General features: G+C 46.7%; 1 protein-coding gene across 2 annotated transcripts; it reads right to left on the minus strand.

Moving 5' to 3' along the window:
- Positions 1–134: 134 nt before the first annotated feature.
- Positions 135–11,934, minus strand: LOC118774789 (RNA-binding protein 4.1-like). 2 transcript variants are annotated; one of them, XM_036524284.1, is made up of 7 exons: positions 11,878–11,934; positions 10,100–10,520; positions 3,654–3,740; positions 2,561–2,757; positions 1,197–1,359; positions 559–671; positions 135–472 (listed from the first exon to the last, which is right to left on the minus strand). In XM_036524284.1, exons 2-7 carry the CDS (start codon positions 10,509–10,511, stop codon positions 419–421), a joined length of 1,026 nt encoding a protein of 341 aa, XP_036380177.1. In that variant the 5' UTR covers positions 10,512–10,520; positions 11,878–11,934; the 3' UTR covers positions 135–418. The 2 variants fall into 2 exon arrangements, with proteins under 2 accessions (XP_036380177.1, XP_036380176.1); XM_036524283.1 differs by lacking the exons at positions 135–472; positions 559–671; positions 1,197–1,359; positions 2,561–2,757; positions 3,654–3,740 and adding exons at positions 5,322–7,622; positions 8,112–8,947.

The following is an 11,934-nucleotide window of genomic DNA, read 5'->3' on the forward strand; positions in this document are numbered from 1 at the left end:
AGACAAAATTACTGTTGTATAACAAGATACAGAGCTTATTTTTTTAACAATGACTGAATGACAATAAATTATGACTTCAGAAAAAGTGTACTTGTACAGTCATCTCTTGTAAAAGACAATCTTGTCTGATTACTTCATTTTAAAAGGGTAGGACAACATAGTGCAAATCAAATGCAATTACCTGTGCAATTACTTGTGACAAACCTTGACATTGCCTCACATGTTAAAAAAGGTTTTATAAAAAAACTGTGTCAACAAAGATATCAGCGACACGGAAGGAAAGCTGACACCTGGTGGTCACTGGAGGAACTGTCTCAACGAGGCATAGAGGTGCAAAGTCTTGCATGCTCCTCCAAGGAGCAGGTAAATATGAGTGCTGATGCAGCACATAGATATATTCTTTTGGAATTTCAATATATTAATCTGAATCTTTTATCAGAACTTCCGCTTTTCGCTTCCTTGTACCGCCCAACTGAAAAAAAAAAACATGAAACATACATTATTTCATTTGTAAAAGACAAGTCACATTCGTGGAGTTTGATGCTGTTTTGTACAGACCCTGTGGTAGTTGGCGCCTCCCGGGTGGTTTGGCGCATTGCGCAGCACCCCGGCGATCTCGTACATGATGTCGCTGTCTTTGCACTCTCCGTTTGACGACTTGCGCACGGCTCCTAACACAGACGGAAACAGGTCAGACGGTCACCCTCACGTCGATGTGACGATTCGCTGAGCAGGCAAACTCCGCAAGAAAGCTCACATGTGGAGGACCGTGCGCCTTTTTAATGGTGCACATACCCTTTATGTGAGGGTGTGGTCCCAAACATGAGCGTATAAGCTGATGAAATCTGATGTGTTATGCCCGGTCTCATCTGCTAGTGTGTCAGACGCAGCTCCTTCTACCAGCCTGGCATCCACACAGCACTGAGACCCGCTCTATTTTCAGGAGGAGAGCTACTTGTGACTCGCATTTGATTGGCTGGCCTCCTGTACAAATACTCTGTTTAGTGCCTGGTAGTCAGAGGGGTTTAACCTGGGGGTGAAGTGTGTGTTGGAAGATGCTGGAATATATATAATATAATATAATGTAATATAATACAATACAATACAATACAATACAATATAATATAATATAAAATTTAAAATAAAAACAGTGTAGAATATTAGAAAGAGAGAAAATCCATTTAGAAAGCACTCACTTAAAATGACATCACATAGAGGTTGCTCTTTGAAAGCCAGTTTGCCCTTCTGACCCCTGGCACTGAAGCTGCTCATCAGGCCGTTGCTCATCAGTGACCTCATCACCGCGCGACATATTTTGCCCACGTTTTCCCCACCCTCCACCGATGCCAGGACCTGAACCTGTACGGATAAATGATAACAGGCAGAAATAACAATGTGAAATAAATAAAACGAATCTGTAAATGCAAAAGTGTTAAGACCAGAGCCTTCATCACATAATGTATTGTTACAAGAGCATGATTATTGGAGGGAACTTTGTTAAGACCTGACAGCAGTGTAAGTAAGCACATCCCATTCGTCAATTTAACTGTCAGTCAAACAGGGTAAAATCCACTCAAGAGAGACAGGGAGTGAATACCTAAGACAAACTGTTACTGTCCAGCCCTAAGGCAAACTTTTTACAGTGAAATATATCTATAAAAAACTCTGCAAAACATTAAATAGGTGATGGGTTATATGCAGGCTATTCCCTGGTGTTAAAGAGATTATAGGGGTTTTAGTGGTTACTAAATCAATTCTGTTGAAATAACCTTTGCTGGCCCCAAGCATTTCACTATGGATCTATTCACAGGAAATAAACAGCTATTAAATGTGTTGAGTATTAAACCCTGAGAAAGTTGGTCAGACATGTTGAATTTAGAGCTCACCAAGCAGGTGGCTCTGACCTGAGGTCATATGACAAGATCCAGAATCAGAGAAAAGGACAGGATCCCGCAGACCCAACGTCATGGTGTAAAATACGTGTTTTCAGCCAATCAGTGGCTTTAAAGGGTCACTCTTCAAGGTCCAATAAACCAATCACGGGCTGTGTTATCCAACATGTATGAAACACCACCTTAGTGACTGAATGTGATACAGTAAAGCTTCAGTTAAAGCAAAGTTACAGCCCAGTCCTGATGGCTGATGATGTCACTGTAACTGAGGCAGCTCTGAGTCGCCGCTGTGGGTCAGAGGAAGGGAGTTTCTCTCGCTTTCACACACCAAACAGGCTAACTGCACAGGAGAGGCATCACTCTCAGTCACAGAGACAGTGCTTCACACACATCACACAACACATCGCGCTGAAGGTTTACACCACAATGTCCCTTCAACAAGACTCTACTGCAGCCACTACCAAAACAACACAACTCCTACTCTGCAAACCTTATCAAGAGGTGTAGCAACAACCGCCACATTTTCTCCACATTACATAACACTTCCCTTTTTGTAATACTCACACTTGTTCCTCATGTGAAGAGGCACAGTCACGGACATCCTAACACAATTCACTCCGACCCTCTGGCGCCCCCTGCTGGACACACTTTTTTTTTTTACTTCTCACCAATCTCCTTTTGCGCTCCTCGTCCTCCAGAGATTCTTCAAAGTCCCGCAGCTCTTCCAGGGACTCCAGTCTCCTGCCGTGAGGGAGGAAGACCTCCAGGCCCTCCAGGGTGTCATCCTCCTGCGGCCGTCTCTGTGCCAGGAGCAAAGCTTTGATCTCCCTCACAGACTTCTCCAGACTGTTCAGCTTTGACATGACTGACAAGACCGAGGAGGGGGGGGGGGGGGGGGGGAGATTAAAATAATACATTAGAACACAGGAATACACAGACAGCTTTGACATTTTTTACATTTTATTCTTGGTTTCACAACATGATATAGAGAGAGTAGTAAGCTACACGTAAGCTTGTGCAGATGGGAGAGTGTGAGGCTAAGTGCTTTGGAGACAGAGAGAGTGGCAGTGACACTGTCATAGCTATAGGGTTTGGGGGTTCATCCTTAAATGTGGAACACACTGAAATTCGTGCCCCCAACCTCTACAGACTACAGCCCCCTGCTGTCACCACAGGTAGCACAGTATCTTTATGAGGGAGGCCATGCATTCCATGGCCGTAATTCATTCATTTTGCCACAAATTCCACATGTTTTACTGAGTACCGGGTCACTGTAAGAACCACATCTAAATCCTAGGTATCACCCTTTCCTCTGTCTCCCAGGCCTGGCAAAGTGTCAGCTGAGAGGGCCACAAGGAGATGGACACACCCCCCTCTAGGGTCAAAAACCTATACATACTTCCAACCCAAACAGCAAAGAGCATCCTCCCATCTCCCCTCTGGGTATTTGCACCATGTAGAACTGCTTGGAAACATTTGCACACTGTGACTCAGTATGCCTTTCAAAGCAACACCTGTTCTGCAGGCCTTTTAGAACCTTTGTAGGTTGTAATGCCACAGTGCTCATCTTAAACAGGGGGATCGATGTAGAATATGTGTATATATATATCTATATAAAAGGGGACAGAATGTGATCTTATGTGATTCTTTACTGTCATTGAATCCAGCAGAGAGCAAAATGCAAAGGTAAAGACTGCAGATTAACAAACGTTTGCAGAAATGGCATTTTTTGTATGTCAAGAGAATTCTAGGTAGTTATACCTTGAAGACACAAGCAGCAAGTGGGTGTTTGAGAATGGACACTGCTTTCTGCTGAGGCGTGACAGCAGGATGATTTGGGATGACAACCTACAGAAAAAGCACATGAATGATATATTGTCAGACCAACCCTGCCCACAGACTTAAAGAATTACAGTAGCTCCTTTTGGGAAAATGTCTAACCTGCATATTGTATTGGAAGAGGGAGCCCAGGTTTCTGCAGCGAACACCCCTAAGTAAGAGAATAGTAACTTTCATACGATTAATAACAAGACCCATCTTCTTTAGTAGCTGTAACATTTGAATGACTCGTGAACATTAAAGTCTGCAATATTATATCAGCATGTACAGACTGTGGATTGTCTTATGTGGGGACAGCAAATGAGATGTAGCCATCCACATGGTGTAAGGCTCATTGAATCCCCAATCCCACACCCTCAAACATATGCATGTTGTTTTTCTAATTGCACACAGTGCTTATTTGTGATAGGCTTAGATGTAGGACACAAGCTGTCAAACAAGCATCTTTACCTGTATGCCAAAAATGTCATTCATCATCTATCTCATTAGTTGCAATAATAAGTCAATCAAATCACAGAGCAGTTTTGTAATTTGAATAAAACTCATACTTTCTATAGATGTTTCAATGTTTTGTTTGTTTTACACTAAAATTAAATTATATATAAAATGTGAAGTACATTTTGACAAAAAATAAATAAAGCACAAGCCATTCTGTGATATGGCAATACCTTCCTTGAACTAGAACTTTTTATTCAGGACAGGAGTACTGTTGGAGCATTCACTGACTTTGTGGGACTGGTCCAAGAGTGAGTGTTTAACTGGTGGGCTCACTGAAAAAAGTAACTTAGGATAATACAGAAGACAGCCTAGGAGTAAACTTCCATGGAGCCAACAATGGCAGCCTTACAGTTACTGTGCACGATATCAGGAGCCCATGCCATTACTCAGCAACAGCCAAAGCACAGAGCATCCGTGTGTAATCTACACCTAGCCTGAGGGGTTTACACAAGGAGCGGTCTACTGAACTCCACAGTGAGGCAGCAGGGGTAGCACTCCAGGCTTATACACACCACAGGATAATGAACACCAGCAGAAAGATCTACACTCAACAGGCTGGATTATAAATCTGCATCCTATGATGTACTACCCATTCAAAGGTGGTGCAAGAAGTCTAAATGGGCCATCTTACAAGGTTGTATCGGCAAGGATTGATTTTGTTGGAGAGGCACCAGGACAGTGCACCAATAACAGGATTAATACTCAAATCATTTATTGTTGTAAGCCAAGTTTTGAATATAATTTTAAGGATGAACGGAAAATCTTCAGTCATTTTTGGTGTGGAAATAATTGTATTCCCATAAAAACTGGGTCACTTTTGAGATGGGGGTAAGTTTTCAAAATAGCTGGTGTTAGACTTGTGGATTCTCTTCGTAATAAATGGAACTTTTGTAAGTAGGCTTAATGCCCATGCTGGTGAGCTAGCTGTTAAATCCATGCAATTTCCCAAAGCTTCTCAAGTGTTGCAGGATGTCAGACGACGTCACATGATCTTTCCAGGATGAAAACACTTTCCAGGGATTTTGAAGGGCCAAAGGCTACCATCAAAGCTGAACTGTGAAAGACATCACACAGACCACAGGCCGAACTTTGTTTTTTTCACCGAGTTTTATTGAGAAAGAGAAACCTTTACAGAAACGCTGCCCACAGCCTGACATTCTTGTCCCCGTAGCCGAAAGGTAAAATGGTGACCTGTTGTGTTATGACGGTGAGTCTGACCTGAAAGCAGAGTCCTAACAAGATCTCATGTATACACCAGCAGCCCCCACGCCCCATAACTACTGCTGCTAAAACAAGCATCACATGCCTGCCTGTTCTAAACAAAACAAGTGACAAATGCATGCCTTTTCCCCCTGCTTTTAGTTTAAAGATAAACCAAGATAGTCTTCCACATGTCAACATTTAGCGGTAAAGAAGATCGATCCTTACGAAGCAGTAAAATGCCAGAGTAACAGACAGATATTTTGTCAGGAGGCTGGGGGAGTGAACGCATGCGTAGCTACCTAAAATACAGAGCACAAAACTGCACACGGATGAGGGCTGCGCTGGACTCCGCGATGACGCAAAGTTCCACATACCAAGGGGGGGTATTCAATCTAACCGCAACGGCACACTACGCTTGACAACAAGCGACAAATTTAAGGAAGTATTGTATGTGTTCACACTGTCACGAGTTGCACAATCTTTCCCGCAATTTCAGTATGAATGAACAAAAATAAAGCAATACCTCCTCTAATTCACAACACAAAGGTACAAATCCTCACAGGGATGGGACAGGATGACCAGCCCAGACCACACTGGTCTTCAGTGCTTCTTCCACATTACAAAGCTGCACAACGCAATGACTCCAGGCACAGCACCTGCATGTTACAGAAACCCGTGACTCTAGGGGAACCTCTAGGGGCCCCTAGATCTACAGCTGCAGAGGCTGAAAAATGTCCTTTTGTGTGTCCAAAATTTTGGTTTACATGATGGCCTTGTAATAAACAGGTCCTTACATTACGTACACGCAGACAGGATCCTGAGAGCATAGAGCAGCTGCCATTCGCAGGCATCGGTGATGTGGTCCTTTAACACGCGGTCACTCCACCATCGGTGGCTGGTGAGCTGGACACAGGGGAGGCAGAGGACTTACCTTCAAACTGGCCATTTTCACCATAAGCAAGCTTGCCCCTCCCTGCAATCGTGACTCCCAGGCAGCCAAATGCCCTTTACTTTGTTTTAAGTCATTTATGTACTAAGAAGCTGCGCTGCACTGAATAATTTGGCTTAAAATGAGACTGGAGATTGGTTTTAATGAAAAGGCTTTTTGTGATTTTGTGACAGAAGAGGTTATGTCATGCACACAAAGGCAAGGCTATCAGACGCAATCAGGGAAAAAAGGAATGACCTGCCTGTGGCTGAACCCCAGGTAAACAGGTGTGCTCGCTGACCACGCCGAACAATCAAAAGCAGGGAGAGGATACCCTCAGCTTATCAATGAGCGCTCTCCCCTCCCACTTTGGAGTTCATCAGCCACCAATGTTTGCTTACACATACCGGAGTCTGTTTTCAACATGTGTTTATTCCAACTTACCATACGGAAGAAGCAGAGGACCATTTAAAAGAAACATGTGCTGTATTGAACACTTTTCCCTCCACAATTCATTGACAGGCCATTTGAACCCACCCCACCCCCAACAACCAAACCGGTTACAGCTAGTTTTTCTTCACGCAAAGAGCTCATCTGCAGTATGCAAGTTGTACAAACACTTCACATATACTTTGGTTCAATGGGAGTGGAGAACAGATCACCTAGATTACAAGACACATGCCACTTCCACAGTGTATTAGCTTTGCAATGCTGCGGGTGAATTACGCTACCAGCTTTCTAACTTGTGCTAGCGGAATCCAAAGGTATTTTTACATGCTGGGATCCACCCATGTAAGCAGAGAAAATACTACACACTATCATAACCTGCAAGAGTGTTTCGTTAGTGTGTGCAAGAAATAACCTTCTTAGAGCAGATAGAAAAATACATGTTAAGAGATCTGAGGGAGTTAAACTACAGAAAAAGAATTAAAAACTAGAAAGAAAGCTGACATCAAGTTCTAGTTCTGCCTAATAACACCTGCAGTTGAATTTTGCCTAAAAGTCTCAAAAAAGCAGGAATACATACACTCGTGTATAAAAAAAAACAAACAAAAAAGGAGCTAAATTGAAATGAAACTATACACGCATTCTGCATTCTGGGAGCAAACAAATGAAAAACCTAAAAAAGAAACTGACAGAAGAACAAGAGACATTCCGGGACGCCACCGTCGCCCAATCGCGGCAGAGCCGAAAACGCGCCTCGAGCCGAAACGAGCGACCGCAAGCAAACGCGCGTCCGTGGAGGTGCGGGGCGGACACACCTGCAGAGAGAGCACACCACATCACAGCACCGTCAGTTTCCATGGCGACGCACCGCCGAGGAGCTAAGCGCGGCGCTTCCGCCGATGTCTGGTATGGCTATTCCTCCCGGGGATCCCAGCTCGGTACGCCCGAGTCTTCCACCACACCCCCAAAAACACTGCGCTGCTTGTACTTTTAAAAATAAAAACTACACTGCGTAGTGCAGTGATTTCTACACAACAGGACTTTACTCCTGTAGAGATCCATTCTACCTCCATGCATATCATCTTATGAACCCATTCATCAAGGACTTGTAACAGTATACTGTTTCTTACATAAACAGGTAACCTTCATGCTGGCATTACTGATGCTGATGCTTATCGTTAAGGTCAAATCAAAGGTACCGTGGCTAACGAACACTGAGGCAGCTTAAGGGTTAAACACTGGACCTGACCCCCCCCCCCCTCTCTCTCTCTGCTCCGTCCGCGGCAGGTGCAGCCGGTTCTCACCTGGTGGTGCGGGGGTTAATACGCATACCGCGGGCGGTCTCCGTACGGTTCCCTGGCCCGCAGCCCGTCATAGCCCGAGCTCCTGGACAGGGCGGACGTGGGGGACAGCCGCGAGCGCTCGCACGAGAAGCCGGCCGCCGGCGCAGCGGGCCCCCGCCGCACGGGGCTCCGGTCGCGGGAGTAGTATGAGGACACGGGTGCCGAGGAGGCGGGGAGGGAGCGTCGGTCGAAGGGGTCAAGGGCCGAGGAGGAGGCGGGGTTCAGGGAGAGGGGAGGGGCTAGGCCGGGGGCACGGCGATCCTCGTAGAGGCCGGCGCCGTACGGACGGGCCCGGTACTTCTCGTAGAAGTCCACCACGCCGTACGGGTCCCTCTCCTCGAAGGCAGCGCGCCGTGGCGGGAAGGCGGGTGCCGCGCCGTATCCCACGCCGCCACCACCGTACGCGGCCTCGCCGCCGAACGCCCGGGCGAAGCTATGCTCGCCAGCACCGCCGTAGCCGGCCGGCGCCCTGTAACCCATAGCACCGTCGTACCCGGCCACCCTGCCGTACCCGGGCCCGCCGCCGTACCCAGGCCCCCTGGCGAAGGCAGGCGCCGGACCGTGGCCGCCGTCGAAGCCCGGGTCTCCACCCAGCCCGCGCGGGAAACCACGGCCGCGACCGCTGAACCTGGAGGGGCCGAATCCGTTGGCCCCGCCGTCAAACGAGCCGTTCTGGTCCATCGGGCACTCTTTGGACCAGTGGCCGTCCTGCCCACACCGATAACACCCCGTCCGGTCGCCCATCCCCGGAGCCGTGCGCAGCCGGCTAGTGGAAAGCTTCACGCTCATCAGCTTGCCTTGAAAAAGAAGAGACGCAAAGACAGTTTGGCACTGGCTGCGGCAGTACCAGCAACCGGGCTGGTCAACGCTCTCAAGCTTCACAACACCGACTGGATCAGATCTCCAAAACTACTACCAGTCAGTACCCCCGAGATGGTCAATATCCAGAGTTAGACAATACCTTGAGTTAGTCATCATAGCGAAGTCGGGCTCCTAATCTGTACAACTAACATACTATTCAGTGTGTCTGAATTACCTAATCTGAAAACACAATCGCGGTTTACTATACCCTCAAAAATCCTTCCGCATCAGACAAAGGACTAAATGCTTGAAACTGCAAATGTTTAAGGACACGCAACGTAAAAGATGGCGGTCTTAAAAGCGCTTCCTCAACACCAATCTCATCACTTCTCCAGGACTGCGATTCCATTCGCCCTGCCTAGCATGGAGGCGATTCCCCTTTGAATTAAAGCAACACCCCTCTCTTCAGTCTACACACAGGTATGTGAGCAGGAACACAGAGACCGAAAGGCTTTGTGCTCTGTGGTTAATGTCTTATATAGATCCACAGAGGTTAAAAAACCAGGTTACTTTATCTAATGGGCCCTTTCCGTCAGCCTTTGTACTGCTGTACTACACATGTGCACAGCAGTTAATAACAGCCTGGAGTACCACTGACGAGCACGGGATGCAGAAAACTCCAAACCTGACATCATTTCCCTAAAGACTTTCCTACTGGACCTGTGCAGCAGATACCGCAGAATAAATGACGGTCAGGGCGGGACTCCAATGTCAAAAGGCTGTTAGTTCAATTGCCAGGTTCACTGATGATGAACCCTTGAGCAAAATACTTAACATTAACTGCTTCGATGTGCATCCAGCTGTATAAACAGAAGTTGCATAAAATGTAAGGAATGCAAGCCACTTTCACTCAATTACCATTTCTTTGTAACACCTACAGCTCAATGGACCAACCCCAACCAACGCGGCTACGACACATACTGTCTCTGCTCCCACACTTTTCTCCCTGACTTACAACACACCCAGGGCCAACCCCCGAGCAAAGAACATAAGCTGTGTTTGGCTGAGGGGCCGATTAGGACTGTGTCAGGCCGTTGTCCCCTCCCCTCCCCCCCCCCCCCCCTCTCTCCCTCGTCTGGCGGGGTCACCTTGAAACGCTGTGTTGTCCAGCCCGTTGATGGCCTCCATGGCATCCTCCACCCGCTCCATGTGCACGAAGGCGTAGTCCTTGACGATGTCGCACTCCACCACAGGGCCGTACTCCTCGAACTTGGCGCGCAGCTCCTGGTTGGTGCAGCTGCTGCTGATGTTGCCTACATGCAGCTTGGTGGAGTTCTTGGTCTTGCCGCGGCTCATCTCCACGTTGATGGTCTGGCCGTTGAGCTGGTGGTGGTGCAGCCGCCGGATGGCCTCCTCCGCCTCCGCCTTGTCCTCCATGTGCACGAAGCCATACTTCTTCAGCACGTCGCACTCCGAGATCTTGCCGTACTGGGAGAAGAGGGCTCGCAGCTGCTCCGCAGTGGTGTCCTCCGAAAGGTTTCCTACGAAGATCTTCACCATGGTGCTACTCTACAAACCAACAAATGCAGGGAGACGGTGAGAAAACGCCATGACTTTTACTTGTCCCACTACACTGCTCAGTAACTACGTTATACATAAACATAAACCATCTAGGGCAGCAGCATGCAGTGCTGGACTGGGACGGCAGCATGGCACACTAGTAAGGAGCAGGGCTCATAACCAAAATGCTGATTCCCCGCTGAGGCGCTGCTACTGTGCCCTTGAGCGACGTACTTACACTTACATACATACATTGTAAAATCCAGTAAATATCCAGCAATATAAAAGGGCAACATGTAAAACTGTACCTTAAGTTATTCACTGATTAAGAGCATCTACTAAATTGCAGTAATTTAACGGACTATAAAACTCTGCTTACAACCTGGAGGCAGCAGGTTCGAATTCTCTGCATTCTACAGAGGGTGTGCCCAAGCAGGACAAAATGCACTCGTGTCTCGCCTGGAAACGGGCAGAAAATCAGAGCAATCTAACTTTACCGGTCATGCGTGGTTACAGATACACGGCCTTGGTACGCGATACAGTAAAGCGGCTGCGCAGATTCGCTTCATCAATGTCCCCTCAGAAACAAACACGAGAGAAGCAGGATCGCTGCTTGGTTGTACAGAGAAAGTTAACTTGCTAGATAATGTTTGACCAACAGTAGCGCTGCGTTACCTAGCAACACATCAAATAAAACTAAAGTTAGACCGACTGACTTACAATACATATACCCAGCCAGGCTGGCGTCAAAATTAGCTCGCTATCATTAGCTAACTTAAGATACCCCACAAGTTTGCTCGTCCATCAACGCAGTGGAGTTTACGACAACACCAAAACGCAAACATGAACTGGGAGTTTAATAAAGCAGAATTCTGCGCTTTACAGGAAAAATCGGATGGCCACTTTTTAAAAGTGTGCACATAAAGCAATCCCTGGTTAACACGAAAAAGCCACAGATTCACACACCATTCTCTACAGACAATAAAAGCTAGGCCTTACGCACACGCGGGCGCACACAAACCAAGAACGCCTGTTAAAGGAATCACACGCAACAATAACAAACACCACCAAAAAAGTACATACTTAACGTTAGCTATTTCAGAAATCAGCAGTTATATAATTAGACCATAAATATATGCAAAGGATTGATGTGATCAGCTCGGCGAAATGAATACATTAGCGAATACACACAAACTAACGTTGGCCATACTAATTTTTGGCCAAAGGCACACGTGTATTTAACGTTAGGCAAGCGATATCTGTTGCAATTTTCGGATAATAAATCGGCAAATCGACGGGACAGACCAGTAATTGTTGAATATTTCGTGCAAAGTAGCTAATTTAAACGATCGAACCACTTTAGTACCTTTTTCCGCCGTAGCAACTTCCACCCGCTGTTACGAAATGGCGTCACAAAGTGATA

Source organism: Megalops cyprinoides, chromosome 3, assembly GCF_013368585.1.
Source record: "Megalops cyprinoides isolate fMegCyp1 chromosome 3, fMegCyp1.pri, whole genome shotgun sequence".
Taxonomy (NCBI): domain Eukaryota; kingdom Metazoa; phylum Chordata; class Actinopteri; order Elopiformes; family Megalopidae; genus Megalops; species Megalops cyprinoides.

Bases quoted from the DNA above. Each gene is read 5' to 3' on its own strand.
- LOC118774789 (XM_036524283.1), bottom strand. From the start codon at position 10,511: ATGGTGAAGATCTTCGTAGGAAACCTTTCGGAGGACACCACTGCGGAG. The intron at 8,948-10,099 runs GTGACCCCGCCA...TTCTTTTTCAAG, and splicing joins GGACAACACAGCGTTTCAAG to GCAAGCTGATGAGCGTGAAG.